The 17,883-nt window shown below is 41.0% G+C and overlaps 2 protein-coding genes across 9 annotated transcripts in view; one reads left to right on the forward strand and one right to left on the reverse strand.

The window, feature by feature from the left end:
- MED12L (mediator complex subunit 12L) overlaps window positions 1–17,883 on the forward strand; it is a 324,835-nt gene that overhangs the window by 128,395 nt on the left and 178,557 nt on the right. The window lies entirely within an intron of this gene.
- Window positions 10,209–15,981, reverse strand: GPR87 (G protein-coupled receptor 87). The gene is made up of 2 exons (XM_053305824.1): window positions 15,879–15,981; window positions 10,209–11,325 (listed from the first exon to the last, which is right to left on the reverse strand). The coding sequence occupies exons 1-2, from the start codon at window positions 15,979–15,981 to the stop codon at window positions 10,286–10,288; spliced, it is 1,143 nt and encodes a 380-aa protein (XP_053161799.1). The 3' UTR covers window positions 10,209–10,285.

Genomic DNA, 17,883 nt, shown 5'->3' on the forward strand with positions numbered 1-17,883 from the left:
CAAGTTACCGCAATAACTTTGAAGATAACAATAAAAGCCCACAGGAGTTTTCTGAATAGCAGTCCCCAGGAATTCTGAGTACTCCAGAAGATGCTAAACATTCATTTGGGGAAACAAACAATGCAGTGTCCCTTCTTGGACTTCTGGGTCGCCACCTCCTGCCTCAGAGGCAAGAAGCCTCTAAATACCAGTTGCAGGGTGTAGAATCCAGAGCCCTTGTGGTATGCAAAGAAAAGACAGTGAAGCTGAATCAGGAATATTAACAGCTAGATATTATTTCATATATAACAGATAGTTATTATTTACAGAGAGGCAAGTGCAGTCTACCTTCAGTGCTCTTGCTGCTGTAGTTTGTTAGCCCCGCCTCTACTCAAAGATGGGAATAAAAGTAACTAAAGCAGCATTCAAAAGCTGGCCTGGATCAATGAATGGATTAACCAAAACACCACACAAGGGAGATGTTAGAGGTTGTTGATTTTTACCCACAATAGGTAAAACAGCAGAGCACTAAGGAATGAGCACACACTCCAGTTACAGATTAGGTAGCAGAGGATGGTTTGGATATTGCAGCTGTTTAGAAAAAACACATGGAGATCCTTGTGTGACTAAACACTAAACATTTATTGGTTAAATACACTTAGACAGGAAAGACCTATCTCTAATCTAAAGGACTACATAGTGGATAGGTAAGGAGAGAGAGAGATGTTTCCATCTGCTCTCTAGGAGGAAAGGAAGGATTGTGACTCAGCACAGGAAGTGCTGCAGAGTCAGTTCAGGGGTCATAGAGTAGGGACAGATAGGGAGGCCCTTACTCACTGTCTCTACACCCAATGCCCCTAGTGGTCATTAGGACAGTTGGTTCAAAAGGTGGATGCACTGGAAGTTCATCTCCAACAGGAGAAACAGCAGGAGAGAGGGCATGTATACTTCTTGCCTGTGGGCTTCCCAGAGGCATTTGGTGGGCCACTGTGTGAAACAGGATACTGGACTAGATAAGCCTTGAGCCTGATCCAGCAGGGCTTTTCTTTATGTTCAAGTGCTCCCTGATTTCCTTCCTAAACACATTTTAACTTGCCCAACACTGTTAAGATATTTTGAATTTTGATAACAACTTGCATTATAAAAATCATAGGAACAACAAACCACTCAGGTTTGAGAACATAAGAAGAGCCCTGCTGATCAGTCCTAAGGCCCATGATCTAGTCCAGCATCCTGCTTCACACAATGACCCATAAGATGCCTCTAGGAAGTCCATAGGGCAAGCCCTCTCTCCTCCTACAACTCCACTGCAAATGGTATTCAGAGGCATCTTGCTTCCGAGGCTGGAGGTGTCCTATAGCCCTCAGACTAGTAGCCATCCAGGAGGCTGGCTGTCACCACATATTGTGGAAGAGAATTCCATAGGTTGATTATACGTTGTGTGAAAAAGTTCTTCCTCTTGAAATCTCTTGGCAATCAGTTTCACAGTATGGGCCCTAGTTTTAGTGTTATGCAAGAGGGAGATAATTTTCTCTCTATGCACTTTCTTCACACCATGCATGGTTTTATAGACATTTATTATGTCTCCCCTCAGTCATATTTTTTCTAAACTAAAAAGACCCAAGTGTTGTTGTCTTGCCTCATAAGGAAGGTGTTCCAGGCCCCTGATCATCTTGCTTGCCCTCTTCTGCATCTTCTCCAGTTCTACAACATCCTTCTTAAGATATGGTGGACAGAGCTGCATGCAGTACTTCAGATATGGCCACACCATAGTTTTGTATAAGGGCATTATAATATTAGCAATTTTATTTTCAATCTCCTTCCTAATGATTCCAGGAATGGTATTGGCCTTTTTCACAGCTGCCACACATTGATTCAACACTTCCAACAAGCTGTCCACCATGACCCCAAGATCCATCTGGTAAGTCACCAACAGCTCAGACCCCATCAGCGTATATGTTAGTTTTTGCCCCAATATGCATCAGTTTACATTTGTTAACATTGAACTGCATTTGTCATCTTGTTGCCAACTTCTCCAGTTTAGAGAGATCCTTTTGGAACTTCTCACAATCCTTTCTGGATTTCCCTTTTCTAAATAGTTTGGTGTCATCTGCAAATTTGGCCACCTCGCTGCTTACTCCAACTTCTAGATCATTTATGAAGAAGTGTAAAAGCATTGGTCCCAGTACAGATCTCTGGGGGACCCCACTTTTTATTAGGGATGTGCATGGAACCGCTGATAGGCAGTTCCAACCTGGCGGGAGTGCCTCTTTAAGAGCAGGGGCAGCTGCATTCACCGCTCCCGCCGCTTCCCCCCGCCAGCGCTGGTATTTTTAGAATCCTGTTGGGGTGGCAGCATGCCTCTCTCCCTGATGTGCCTGCATGGGCCAGCATGGGTGGGTAGGCATGCGTGACATGCGCGTGGGCATGTGTGATGTGCATGTGCCCATGCAGGCGCACGCAGGCATGTCGGCAACTTCCTGTAATGTCTGGAAAAGTAGCACAATGGCGTGGCAGGGATATAAGCTGCTATCACGACGGGATCCTAAAAAGCGCCTGTGGTGGGAAAGCTGTGGGAGGAGTGACTGCACCCTCTCCCAACCTTAAAGAGGCATCCCCAACAGTTTCGAACTTCAAGCCGTCGCCACGTTTGAACCGGATCGGAGACCTGTAAAAGGGCCTCCGAACCTGTTCGTGCACATCGCTACTTCTTATTTATCTCCATTTAGAGAACTGTCCATTTATCCCTGCCCTCTGTCTCCTGTCATTCAGCCAGTTAGCAATCCACACATGAACCTGTCCCTTTATCCCATGGCTGTTAAGTTTTCTCAAGAGTCTTTGATGAGGAACTTTGTTGAAAGCTTTTTGAAAGTCCAGGTATACTATGTCAACTGGATGACCTTTATGCACACACCTGCTGACATTCTCAAAGAACTCTGAAAGGTTAATTTGGCAAGATTTACCTTTCTAGAAGTCATGCTGGTTCTCCTTCAGCAGGGCCTGTTCTTTATGCTTAACAATTTTATCCTTGATTTTGATTTATCTTTGATTTACTATCTTGATTGTACAATATTTCATTCATACATCAAGTAGGTTCCAATAGCAGAATCACATGATCACACTTTTTTTTAAAGTAGTAAGATCTTTTGAGGGCAATTTAAATGCTATCTCCCTCACATGAAGGCCACCAACAAGCTCTTCTCCCTCACATGAACCAACAAGCTCTTCTCCCTCACAGTCCATTAATTGAATTGGAACAGTCTGAAAGCTCTTTAATGTGATTATATAGTAATATTATATGTCATTGTGGATGAGCCCATATATCAGTAACTGTTGCTGTAGGGAAAGTCTTAACATGGTGAGTATAATATTTAAATATGCCCAGGATCTAGATTCTAATTTTGCAAGTTGCAGAAATTACTTATTTTTCAGTATTTTCTCCTCAGTCAGGAAATACTGCCGCACACATTTTATGTCTATAATGCTGCACTGACAAAAAAGGATGGCCATAGTTCTGGGGCAGTAGATACAATGGCAGCTAATCTTTCCCTTTCCTACCCATTTCTGGAGCTGCCTTGCAAAGCATAAATGCTTTAGGCTGCTGCTTCCTTTGTCATACTGCGGTGATGATGGTTTTGCAGCAGTGCAAGGTGGCTTGCGGGAAATCCCTGACCCATTCACACAGCTCTCTGTGGGGACAGGACTGTGCTTTGAGTGAGTGTGTATGGTAAAGTGTTGTCATCTAGTCGATTTCGACTCCTGGTCACCACAGAGCCCTGTGGTTTTCTTTGGTAGAATACAGGAGGGGTTTACCATTGTCTCCTCCTGCACAGTATGAGATGGTGCTTTTCAGCATCTTCCTATATCGCTGCTGTCCAATATAGGTGTTTCCCCATAGCCTGGGAAACATACCAGTGGGGATTTGAACCGGCAACCTTCTGCTTGTTAGTCAGGCATGTCCCTGCTCCACCATTAGGTGGCATGAGTGAGTGTGTACAACTATCATAAAATCAAACACTGTCTAGCTTTCTGATGTGTCTTCTCTTGCGTATGAAGTAAAAAGTAAAGTAATCTTTAAAAATAGGAATTAGATCAGCATTGGACACTAAACCTTTAATTGAAAAGTACCTTGAAAAATGTTTGCCCATCCATTTCTCTTAGTCAATTGTAATGGAAAACTGCCATCTGTTGTGATCTATGGTGGTCAGTGTTGGTTGAGCTAATGAGCTACATGTTTCTGAGAAGTTACAATTGCAGATGTTACTGTAGCAAACCTTGTTTGATACTGTTATCAGATAGTTGCTCTGCTACCACAAAAATATAATTGGGAATAACTGTTTGCTTTTGATCTAATATTAGGAATTAAGAATACAATGAAATTTGCTACAAATGTGCTAAAAACAAACAAGAATATCTAATGTCGATCCCAGTGTACATCTGACTTTACAAAATTCTTTGGCGTCTGAGAGTCTGTAAGGCCTCTACTTCTGCAAAAACATTGCTTATGCCCACAGTTTAGAGAACAGAGTGATGTGTGAGGAACTAACTTATGTGAGATCACCTGTTTGTTCTTTGAATTGAAAGTGCTCAAGTTTTGAGAGGATTGTTCCTCTTTGTTGGTGTTAATTGGAAGCAGAAAATGAATCATGTGGCTGCTGCCAAAAGTGGAAGTCGTGTGGGCCTTTCTTTCCCCCTCACCCTGTGCCATAAAATGTCTCAGAATTTCTCCAGCTTGACAAGTAGCAGCAAATGTGGTGAAGAGAAGATGGGGAAGCTTGGAGCATATTTTAGATTGCTAGAAAATATGGTTTCATACCATTTCCATGCAATGAAAACATGGAGATAAATGTGCAGGGCAATGCTTTTGGGAGCAGCCATGCTACTTGTGATATCTAGTTCCTGCTCATCTCTGTAAAGTTTTATGTACATTGGTACTATAGAAATCCTCTACAAGTATATCACCCGGAGGTTGGAGGATGGGTGAGAAAGGAAAAGGAGTGATAAAAAGCATTACTATTTAGAGGTGCTTGCAACTTCTAGCAAATTGTTTGTAACATTCTTTTTTGTGCAAACTCCACCCCTTCAAGTGCAGCAGATGTACAAATTTTTGCATTTGAAACTGTGATGTGAAAGGTGTTTGACTCAGGGCCATAGCTATAATTGAGTGGATGGGTTCAAAGAAACCGGGACCCCTAGCTCTACCTCTCCCTATTTTCTTCATTGTCTCCCTTACTCTGAGGGGCTGCTTGGGAGAGGGGTGAACATGGGCCCCCTCTCCCCTAGCTTCACCCCTGGTTTGACTTCCCTAGGGACTCATCAGCATGGAAGTAGCAATTCAGAATTATGGCTGCAACAAACCTGATGATGTATGTTACCCTGTTTGGCTCTGGAGCTAGTCTGCAATTCTGCTCTTAAAAAGTTATAAAGGGAGAATGTGAACGCAGGTGCACCCTTTCTGCTACCCCAGTGAAAGAAGAAGTGACCTGTGGCAGTAGTCCCTACTTCCACTCATCTTCCAGTAGAGCAGTGGGTCACTCCATATGTTTTTCTGTTTAGATATTTGGAGAAAGATGAGCTCTTGGCCAAAGAGACCATGCAAAGGCAACATCTTTTGAGCTCATGGGAAGGGATTGCTTTAATACCCCTGCTCAGAACATTTAGGATTATGGGCTTTTACTACTACTCTAGAGAAGTAATAACATGGAGATACTTATTTGCACCAAGTTTCTGGGCAATACAGTTATGAAAAGCTAGCTCAACTGGTTGTTCCCACACATATTGCTAAGAGTGCAAATATATTAACAATGTGTGGCTTTGTTCTTATGAGGAGATTGAGGGAAAATGAACAAAGTAAACATTTATAGAGAATTGTAACAGAGAGTCATATTTGTTAAATAAAAATATAACAGAACACAGCCTCCACAGACTATGCAAACAAATTACAGTTCTCGTCTATTCTGTGGATGCCCAGCAGTGTCATCATACAGCTGTTAGAACTGTGCTTGCAGTAGATAAGTTTCCAATTTATTGGTGGTTCCATAACAACGCTTTGAACAATGGTACTGACACCCATTGGCATAATTTGGAAGGCTTTGGCATAATTCCTGCTCAGCTATTAACAAGTCCAAATTCTACAACATTTACTCATTTATGTAGTTCTAATAAACTGAAGATATAGTTCTGTTTGTTTCATGGGTTTATGCCATGACCAGCAGTAGGGGAGGTTGACTTCTAATTTGCCTAACGGGAACCCAGTTTATTGGCTGGATACTTGTTCAAATACTTTCTCTGATGGTGCTCCCAGAATAACACATGCAGCTTCAGGTTATTTATTCCAGAATAACTACTGTCCCTGGGCCTGTACACACAGCTACATACTGCCTAATCCCAAAATCTTTCTTGCAAGTATTCACACTTAAATCAACAGAATTTGCTTCCAAGTAAGGGATTTGAGATTATGATACAACACTGTTCATGAACCACACTATATAAGCATTTATTTATTCATTCATTAACCCCTGCTAACTTGGCAAAGAGGCACCTTTTAATGTGGTGATTTTCTTTTATTTTGCAGGGGGAGAGTAACTGGCCCTATCCACCCCTAGCACAGTACCTCCAGTGACTGTTCTGGTGTCTATCTTATGTTTCTTTTTAGATTGTGAACCCTTTGGGTACAGGGATCCATCTTATTTATTAATTATTTCTCTGTGTAAACTGCCCTGAGCCATTTTTGGAAGGGCGGTATAGAAATCGAATAAATAAACAAAAAAACCAAATAAAAATAAATAAATTTAAAAGAGAGAGCCATTCTGTGTGGTTGGAAAGTTGGCTCTCTCTGTCTTTCTTTTAAACAAGCTGTCCACTTCCATGAGACAAACACTGCAGTAATCTCATAAAGTCAAAACACTGCAGTTTGGAAGACTCAACTCTCGAACACAATTATTTATAAGAAAATTTAAGAACAAATATTTTGTAAGATTCAGAGCCTGCAAAAGGATCTGATAGAACCTCACTAGGTATCTGCATGAGGTATCTGCATTCATGCCAGTGTTACTAGTTAATATGCTAGAAATGTCAGTGTTGGGTTCTATGGATGAGCAGTAGCTTATTGCCACCTTTTGTCTGGGCTATTTAACTGCAATTAATAAGATTTATTTTTTAATTCCGTGGGTTTGGCAACACTCATAATTGCATACACTGGCTTTTGTTTAGACTTGTGTTTAAAACAAGAAGTTTCTGCTCAGCCCCCACTCAGTTTATATCCCCACTCAAATAAATACTGCTACAAATAAGATTAAGGAAAAAATGATTCATTCAGCTACTACCCAGATTTCACTCTAATTTGTAACCTTTTCCTTCAGCACAAAATGGTGCAAAATGTTAGGAATGCATCAATATTTAATTACATCTGTAATACAGAGAGATCTGGTATGCTGTACTGTTGACAGTGTTCAAAATTAACCAATTTAAGCTTTGGCTGCAGGGCTGTCCTTAGGGCATGGCAAGCAGGCCTACCACCCTGGGCCACCTCTTGGAAGGGACCTCCGCACTTGCTGATTTGCCTCAGGCCCCGCCCCCCGCCAGGGCTCTCTAAGGACATCCCTGTTTGGCTGGTAGTACTGGATAACTGCACAAGAATGAAGTGTGTGTGTGTGTGTGTGTGTGTGTGTGTGTGTACGTACTTACAGTATACAAGGGACATTTCTCTCTCTTACTCTTTCTCAAAGCGCTGGTTCACACATGCAAGCTGTTCTGTTGCTTGTACAAATGTGAGTTCAGTGGGGGAAATGGTGGTGTGAACTAGTTTGCAAAATAATTAAAGCTTGCAAAACTTTTCCCAGCAGCCAGCTGTAATCACAGGATTTGCTGCTGGTTTTGTTTCACACTAGTTCACACTTATGTGCTCCATGTGCTTCCTGAATTGGGGATGTTAAGATCAGTTGCTTGAAAGAAGAGAGCAACTGGTTTGCGTGTATGAATCAATTCTTGACCATTTACATAACTTGTTTGTATGGTATAAATAGTTGCTGCTTACAGTGGAGAGAAGGGATAATATACATATCTAAGCAATATTTCAACCAACCTAGGACGTTGATGGGTGGCACTCTTTTAATAGTTCATCTACAGGTAAATAAAAGGGAGAGGATCCTAAATCCAGGGGTGTATCTAGGGTAGGGCAGGCAGGGCACATGCCCCGGGCGCCACTTGAAAGGGGGGCGCCATTTTTTAAAAATATTTTTTTTAAAAATGGCAGCCGAAAACAAAATGGCTACCATGCATGCTCAAATGGCCTCTGTGAGGCCTTAGGCCATGCCAAGCCTCGCAGATGCCATTTGAGCATGCGCAGTGGCCATTTTGTTTTCAGTGGCCATTTTTAAAAAAAGTATTTTTAAAAATGACCACTGCACATGCTCAAATGGTCCTTGCGAGGCCCTAGAGGCCAATGGGGGAGGGGGAACATTTGCAACCCCCCCAGCCTTTAGGAAGCCCCCCCAAAGGGGCTATAGGTAATTTTTAAAAAAAATTAAATATAATATGTCACTGTACACATATTCAGTATGGCACTATGTACAGAGAATCAGGGCTTGTGAATACTGAGCGGAAGCTTATGAGCTAGGATTGTATTTATTTGGTCTTACTTTTGCTTCTTGTGATAAGTGAGTTAAATGTGATGTCTTAATATAGCTATTAATGGTGAGTTTGTCTTTGAATCAGTGTGAAATCCTTAGTATTAAGGCCCACTGGGAGTTTCTTGCTCTCTTTCTCTCATTTTAACTGTCTTTCTGAAATACTAGAATATATTCCAAGCAGTGACACAGTTGTTGTTTTATTATTATTATTATTATTATTATTTTACATTTATATCCTGCTCTTCCTCCAAGGAGCCCAGAGCGGTGTACTACATACTTGAGTTTATCTTTCACAACAACCCTGTGAAGTAGGTTAGGCTGAGAGAGAAGTGACTGGCCCAGAGTCACCCAGCTAGTTTTATGGCTGAATGGGGATTTGAACTCGGGTCTCCCCGGTCCTAGTCCAGCACTCTAACCACTACATCACCTTTAATTCTTTTTGGAGTATCTGGGAAAAGTCAAATTCTCCATTCATTTTTAAAACTTATGTAATAGTGATGCTACAATGCATAGTAGAGAATTAGACAAGCACTTCTGTTTAGTTTTCCAAGTACACCTCCACATAGTATTTGGGTATTTCATGAGCCCCAGCATACTGAAAATTGTAGTTTTCAAGCATTTTTTGGTCTGGCTACGTCCACTGCTAAATAGTTTTTGAAATATTAAAAGATTAACGAGCATGACTTGTATTTTTGAGCTGATATTATGGTAAAGTTATCTGAAAGATGGGTGTCAGATGTTTGGACAGGGGACGCAATTTCAGAGGTTGCTCTAGGCGCTATTTTCCCTAGATACGCCTCTGCCTAAATCCCAATAATTATTTATTTATTGTGAGATAGACAAATTTTGAAATATGGTTCATTAACTTTTATAAAGTGAAATCTCTGTGTGTGTTGGCGGGTGGGAGAGATGTGAGATTATAAGCTTCAGTATATATAAATCTTGTGATAGTTTTGCTTACTATACTTTGCTTTTGGCTGGTATGCTTCTCTCCATCTATGCAGTGGATGGAGAACCCTCCCAGTTGCTGTATAGGGGCAGTACTGGAACTTTTAATGCAGGCTTCCTCATAAAATTGCACACACAGCTAGTGAGCTAGAACTGGTGGTAGTGAAGTCCTTCATATTCTGTTTTTTAAAAATACTGTTTGAAGAACAGAAAACCACATATTTCCAGAAACATTTGTAGCAGTCTCCACTTCCTTCCTCCCCAACTAGACAGGATTTCCTTTCACCCTTGAGTTTAAGCTAAGCATCGCAATACCCACACTGATGATTAAATGACTCCTACAAATTGGGGCCTGTAGACACTCAATTTTGAACTTGTGCAGTCCCAGCTGGACAGATGAGATTTCAGACAACATGGTTTGAGTGAACTTCTTTAGAAGCCATCTAGTATTATAACAGAAACATGCTTTTCTCCACCAGATGGCATAGTATAACCTTTCTAGTACTAGAATAAATAAAAGCTGCCTCAGTAGATGTAGGTATGTTTCCCATTGATTACTGAGCTACATTTTTTTATGTCTCCCTTGTTTATGGAACAATATGAAAACAGTACAAATTTTGCTTCTGTCAAATAAATGTTAAAAAATACATGTAATCAAACAAAATATTTTATTATTTACAGATAACAAATATGCTAGTGAAAATAAGAGAGTCAATCTGAAGATAATGTCACAGATCATTGTATTCTTGATATATACGCACTTCTGATCTTCTGACACTCTGAAGTGATCGAATGCTTTCGCTCCTTGTTCGCATGTTTGATTTTCTGAACAGCCTTCGTGAAAATGATCTACACATGAAAAAGTAGATGATAGGATCTAGACACACATTGCATGCAGACAGGAAGAGAGTCACTTCATTGCAGTAGTACAGAATTTTATGTGCTGAGTCATCTAAAAATTTATCTAAGTAGCCAAAAATAAAAGGTATTCTGCACAAATGATATGGCAAAAAACAAGTGAAAAACACAGCTACCACAACCCTTATGCTTTGGTTGTGTTTCCGTTTGCGACTTGAAGAACTGATGAATTGCTTGCTCGATTTGTAGATATACTTGGATATTTCAATATAGCATCCAATTAGTACTATCAGTACAATGATAAACATACCATTATTGATATAAATGACACTTTCATGCCACATTACTCCCAAAGGAGTCTTTAGTTTCAAGCAGTCATCTACATTTTTCCTAGTTGGGTAACCATTTGTAAGGATCAGATTTGGTAAGGCCAAGAATGTCATAACAATCCAAACACAAGCAGACAGAATCTTGGTGAAAGTGATGCTGTACATCCTGGAATCTCCAAATGGCTTCACTACTTTCAGGTACCGATCAATGCTAATGAGTCCGAGGAACACAATTGTAGTGTACATGTTGGCGTAAAACAAAACTGTTGTATACCGACAGAGAAAAAAATTGAAGTGCCATGGCCCCAGTCTTGAGTCTTGAATAATTTTAAATGGAAATGTCAAAGTCATCAGAAAGTCTGCAACTACAATGTTTTTGAGATAAAAAATAAAACTTGTCTTGTTTCTGATGTGGAAGAAAATCCATACTGCCAAACTATTCAGTAAGATGCTCGCCAGGAATATGATGAGGTAAAGCACAGGTAAAACAATGGTTGTAAATTCATTATTGGTAGAATTTTCAGGTAGTCCTTGTGAATAATTGGTTGAGATACTGTTGTCTTGAGCCAGTTGGTGGTGATCTATAGGAATGATGAAAAGAGAATCTAAGTTGGTAAACAGTTGTGTTGTTCCTATGTTCTTCTGTAACTATAGCAACAAGAATAATGCATAGTTACTCTGAGGGTCTCTTCATGTTTTACTCCAAGGAGCAAAAAGAGGAAATCTGATTTTCACTATTTCTTTTGATGCTTTCTGGTTGCATGTGGAACCATTTGAAACATCTTCCTAATTTTAGTTATGGGGTATATCCACATGTTACTTTTAAAAAATCTATTTCTCTTCTTAGGTGAAGACCCTTATGGTTTGCAATGATGGAAATGAGGCAGATGCTCAGAGGGCAGCTTGAAGGGCATTAAGAGGACAGTTGTGATGGTCCAGCTCCTACCATGCAGCCCCTGGGATGCCCTATGCTCTTTGTTCATTAAAACATGACAGTGCCCTGGGACAGACAGGACATCGTAGGAACAGATTAGATGGGGGTGTCCTTGGGTAAAGGCTAAATGCTTGCTCTTTAAATACCCTAAAAGTGGACTGAAGTAACACAGACAGGACTGTGTTACTTCCCATCTAGTCTGTTCCTACTATGTCCTGTCTGTTGCTATGATTGGTTGTAGTTTTGAGCGTGGGACTCATACAGGATTTACATTTAGCTGTTGTTTAACTGGCCCAGGAAAACATTGTCCTGGGGTTCCAAGTGTTGTTGTTGTTGGGTTTTTTTAAAAAACAGCCATCTAACTGTGATACTGAGGGGTAGTATTTCTGTTTTCTGCCATAGTGTGTCAGCTGAAACTTCTGTACCTGGCAGAGTCAGCAGGCAAAACGTACATGTTCCTCAAAGGGAACCTGTACGTCCAGAACAGTCTTACGACTGATAACAATTAAGAACCTCCACAATTTGGTTGCAGACAGAAAAACCCTAGAAACTCCCTATTTATATATAATGATAAATATCTGTATTTGAATAATTGTGGAACATGTCAAGAAGTCTGGCTGAGTTTATGTTGGGGTTCACTTGACCTGTTAAGTTTGTGTTGAGGACTTGTCAGTTGCTGCCTTTTTGGCAGCAGTACTTGTTTTTCAAGATCTTGTTTTGTAATTATACTTCTGTGTTTGTATGCTAGAGAAGATAGCTTTAGACCACAGCTTTAGCCATGAGGTGGCAGGGCATTTATATTTTCACACTGTAAGCTACATCCAGCTTCACAAGTCCACTTAGTAATGAAGATAGATCAGTTCCTCTTTGCATATAAAGGCTAGTTTTTGGCTGAGTCCTGGGAGAGTTAGCTATGGACACAGAGGGTATTGATGCAAAACTACATATATGCCTATGAAATATAATTGTATTCATTTCTCTAAGAGCTGTTCAATGGAATAAGTGCCTAAGGAAGCTGTGGAATCTCCTCCTTGAGGTTTTTAAGGTCACAAGGTGTGCAAAGTATGAGATCGTTCCCACCAAGATACATATGCAGCTCACTTTTCATCTTTGGATAGTTATGCCTCTTCAGAATGAGGTCCATTAATTGCCCCATGGTTGAACTGGTGGGTTTGTTGGATTACAGCTCCCATCATAACCAGGTGCAATAGCCAAAGAATGAATCACCAATTCATTTGACACAACATGCAGCAGAAAAACACACTAATTGCTCTACTTAGAATTAATCTCAATGCCAGCCTTAGACACTGTCCCCAGGCCCACCTCTGTCAACATAGGGATTTTTAATGCCAGAGATAAGAGAGTAGAGTCAGGAAAAATGCACCACCTCTGGCATCTACCATTCATACCAACTGCTTTGTGGTTAGGCCAGCTCTAATGTAACTGGGAACTAGTAGCAGATATCTACCTGAAGGGATTATTATCTGGCTTCATTCATGTAACTGAACACTGACTTCTACTATTTAAAAGTTATGTTTGGCTTTGGTGGTGGGAAAGCCTAATTTTACTTTAACTGGAGCAACTAAAGATCCTTTGTAGACAGTAATGTACATACAATCTTGTGTATTGACCCAAGTAACATTTCATACAATCTGAAAGTGTTGCTGTATGCACTATGAAGCACTGGAGGGCAGGTCTATCAATGGCTACTAGTCTGGTAGCTATAGTCTACCTCCAGCCTCAGAGGCAAGATTCCTTGTGTAAAACAAGACGCTGGACTAGATAGGCCTTGGGCTGGATTGAGCAGGGTTGTTCATGTGTTCTTATTCCTTATCCCTGAAATAAACTGATAATTTCTTATACATGGCAATGCATGAGACTACAGTTTATTTCATGTAAAGGTAAAGTGTTCCGTCAAGTCGATTTCGACTCCTGGTGCCCACAGAGCCCTGTGGTTTTCTTTGGTAGAATACAGGAGGGGTTTACCATTACCTCCTCCCATGCAATGTGAGATGATGGCTTCCAGTATCTTCCTATATTGCTGCTGCCCGATATAGTACCAGCACAGATTCGAATCGGCAACATTCTGCTTGTTAGTCAAGCATTTCCCCACTGCACCATTAGGTGGCTCTACTTTCAGCTAAATTGTTTTTGGGCCAATGTTGTTATTGAAAAAAAGAGAGACTGCATTGTACGTATTTATATCCTTGCATTCCATATATTGGCACCAGGTGGCACTGCAGCACAGTTGTAAGCAAATGCATGAAAGTACAGCTGACCCTCATTATCTGCAGGGGCTCTGTTCCCACAGGTAACTGTATCATTGTGTCTATGGGATCACAGGGGTTAGGTTTCCAGTCTCAACCCCTGCCTCCCACAAAGTGCCAAAGAACAGGCCAAATAAAGTGCCATACTGTGCTCTGGGGTTTTTCAGATGCCCAAGATCCACCCCCTAGCAATCCCAAAGTCCATAAAATTCTGAATTTCTGGTGTTTTTAAATAAATGAGTGAGAAAATGAGCCTCTGAGGTCATTTCCAGCCACCCCAACCTGCGGATATGCGGAATTAACCCCCTTTCTGCCATTTCCCCCCAAATATTCCAAGGCCAGGTGTTAATTACCTGACTGCAGATTTGGAAAACTGCGAATGTCGGGTCCACGTATAGGGAGGTCAACTTGTACTTCCTTGAAAAAATTCAGCATGCTTTAATAGAAGTACTGAAAATAATTAATCTGCTTTTTGGTGTTTTATGATTATTCTTGTTTTTAATTGTTTAATATTTAATGTGACCTTTAATGGTGTTTTATTATATTTTGTAAACTGCTTTGGGATGAATTTCTAATGAAAGGTGGTATAGAAATGGAACTATACATACATATGTACATACATGCATACATAACACAACATGTATAATTAAGTGCCTTGTTCATATCCAGGGGCCATAAACATTTGAGTGTAATAAGATGTTTGGTTTGAGTGGGTTTGAATGCAGGGAATTAGGACATTGTAGAACTGGAAAAGGTGCAGAAGAGGGCAACCAAGATGATCAGGGGCCTAGAGCACCTTTCTTATGAGGCAAGGCTACAACACCTGGGGCCTTTTAGTTCAGAAAAAACACAGCTGCGGGGAGACATGATAGAGGTCTACAAAATCATGCAAGGTGTGGAGAAAGTGGATAGAGAGAAAATCTTCTCTCTTTCCCATAACACTAGAACCAGGGGTCATCCCATGAAATTGATTTCCAGGAAATTTAGGACCAGCAAATGGAAGTACTTTTTCACACAATTCATAATCAACTTGTGGAATTCTCCACCACAAGATTTGATGTTGGCTACTAGTTTGGATAGTTTTAAGAGGGGTTTGGATAACTTCATGGAGGAGAGGTCTATCAACGGCTACTAGTTGGAGGGCTATAGGCCACCTCCAGCATCAGAGGCAGGATGGCTCTGAATACCAGTTGCAGGGGAGTAACAGCAGGAGAGAGGAGATGCCCTCAACTCCTGCCTGTAGTCTTCCAGTGGCATCTGGTGGGCCACTGTGTGAAAAAGGATGAACATAAGAACAGCCCTGCTGGTCAGGCCCAAGGCCCATCTAGTCCAGTATCCGGTTTTGTACAGTGGCCCACAAGATGCTGCTGGAAGCCACAGGCAGGAGTTGAGGGCATGCCCTCTCTCCTGCTGTTACTCCCCTGCAACTGGTAGTCAGAGGCATCCTGCCTTTGAGGCTGGAAGTGGCCTAGATGGGCCTTGGGCCCGATCAAGCAGGGCTGTTCTTATGTTCAGGAGTTCTCAGACATGGAACCCCAGATGTTGTTGGACTACAACTCAACATCCCCACCATAATGGCCTGATTTTCTGTGAATGTTCTTAGTTAACCCTGATGGTATGGAACCATTACAGATATACAAGTTGGTTTTTTTTTAATGTTTCTGTGTGTATGGGGGAGAGAGAATGGAGACAGGTTTGTTTATTACAAGGCTAGAGGCTTAAAATGAATCTGCTCTTTAACTTGGTTAGAATATTAATTAGGAAAGGAAATTATCAAGCAATCCAGTGGCTGTATTGGGCTGTCTTGAAAATGATAGCTATTAAAATTACATAGTTTTAAATAAAAAATGATTAAAAACCATTTTAATCGAAATGATTGAACCACTCTAAATACTCTGGGAATACCAATTTTTTGTTTTAAAAAATTATTTACCTGAAAACTTCACATATGATGCATTGGACCCCATTATTATTGTTGCTTTGCAGGTCAAATGCTTTTCAGGAGACACACTGCTGGCAAATGATCTGGGGTACATCATGGGTGGTACAAATTTTAACTTCTGAAAAATATAGGAAGTGATAACATTTAAAGTAAGTAGATTTTTCAATGAGAACAACAGCATCTTGCAATATCTGGGTAAGAGAGTGAGCAGAGAGCTTTAGGACTAACACAATCCTTAACTCAGTTGGATCTCAACCTGAAGGACTCTGCAAGAGCAAACTCATATGTGATGTTTTGTCTGTGACCTATGAAGTGGGTTTCACTAGCTTTCTATCTAACTCAAGTACTGGCAGGAAGATGATTGCGCTGCACTTAAGTGATTTGATTTTCCTTTCTCCCATAAAGTGTGCCATCGAGTTGGTGTCGACTCCTGGTGCCCACAGAGCCCTGTGGTTTTCTTTGGTAGAATACAGGAGGGGTTTACCATTACCTCCTCCCATGCAATGTGAGATGATGGCTTTCAGCATCTTCCTATATTGCTGCTGCCCGATATAGTACCAGCACAGATTCGAATCGGCAACATTCTGCTTGTTAGTCAAGCATTTCCCCACTGCACCATTAGGTGGCTCTACTTTCAGCTAAATTGTTTTTGGGCCAATGTGGTTATTGAAAAAAAGAGAGACTGCATTGTACGTATTTATATCCTTGCATTCCATATATTGGCACCAGGTGGCACTGCAGCACAGTTGTAAGCAAATGCATGAAAGTACAGCTGACCCTCATTATCTGCAGGGGCTCTGTTCCCACATGTTCCCACGGGTAACTGCATCATTGTGTCTATGGGATCACAGGGGTTAGGTTTCCAGTCTCAACCCCTGCCTCCCTCAAAGTGCCAAAGAACAGGCCAAATAAAGTGCCATACTGTGCTCTGGGGTTTTTCAGATGCCCAAGATCCACCCCCCGCAATCTTTTCTTTGGTAGAATACAGAGGGGTTTACCATTGCCACCTCCTGTGCAGTATGAGATGATGCCTTTCAGCATCTTCCTATATCACTGCTGCCTGATATGAGTGTTTCCCATAGTCTGGGAAACATACCAGTGGGGATTTGAACTGGCAACCTCTGGCTGCGCCATTAGGTTTATCTCATACACAGAGATAATCACACTGAGGGGGAAGGTCTGGTGTGTAGCTGTTAAAGATTGGAATAGGGTACTATGTACAGATGTACATTGTAGCTATCTGTGTTGTCCTTTTTTAAAGAACAGTAATTGTGCAGCTTTTGCAACAGCTGTATAGTTAATGTTCACATGGTGTTGTGTGTCTATCAGTTGCCTGCTACATCAGTCTTACAATCTCACTCTTTCATCAACCTGCAATAGCTACTGACATGCCCCTGGACCCTAAAACTAATTGTAGCCTGTCTCCAGATTATTATTTTATACATTTCCCATAGGCAAGTGTCAAGAACACAGCACAGGCTGACTTGTGCCCCTGGACACTTTGTGGGCAGGTTCATTGATGTGTTAGAGAAAAGAAGGCTAAAAGCTAACCTAGTCTAAGTGAATATATGGTATGTATTCTGCTTTACATAACAGATTTATAGTGATGCTGATGGTAGCTTGCTGATGCTTTAGAGAAAAGCATCACTGTTACACTGTGTACATGCAGTTTAGTCCCAAGAAATGAATGGGGTAAGGTATTGGTTGTTCTGGATTGCACCTCTAGCTTTGCAATTCATTCATTCAATTCATTCATTCACCTCTAGCTTTGCAATTCATTCACCCTACTATAAGTAGTATCTCAAGGTTCTTGTGCTACTTTCATTAAGCAAAGGTCCATTTGCATGATTGGTTATACTTGGATAATAACTCCTAGATTCCCTGCAGCCTCTGAGTGCTTCACCTCTTGAATATGTAATCAAGAGTTTGAACTAACAACTTCTGCCTCATTTTCATTCCAGGGTAAGTGATCTTGTAAATAATATCAGAATTACCT

Source organism: Hemicordylus capensis, chromosome 3 (genome assembly GCF_027244095.1).
Source record: "Hemicordylus capensis ecotype Gifberg chromosome 3, rHemCap1.1.pri, whole genome shotgun sequence".
In the NCBI taxonomy this organism is placed as follows: Eukaryota; Metazoa; Chordata; class Lepidosauria; order Squamata; family Cordylidae; genus Hemicordylus; species Hemicordylus capensis.

Bases quoted from the DNA above. Each gene is read 5' to 3' on its own strand.
- GPR87 (XM_053305824.1), bottom strand. From the start codon at position 15,981: ATGTACCCCAGATCATTTGCCAGCAGTGTGTCTCCTGAAAAGCATTTG. The intron at 11,326-15,878 runs GTAAATAATTTT...TCATTCCTATAG, and splicing joins ATCATATGTGAAGTTTTCAG to ATCACCACCAACTGGCTCAA.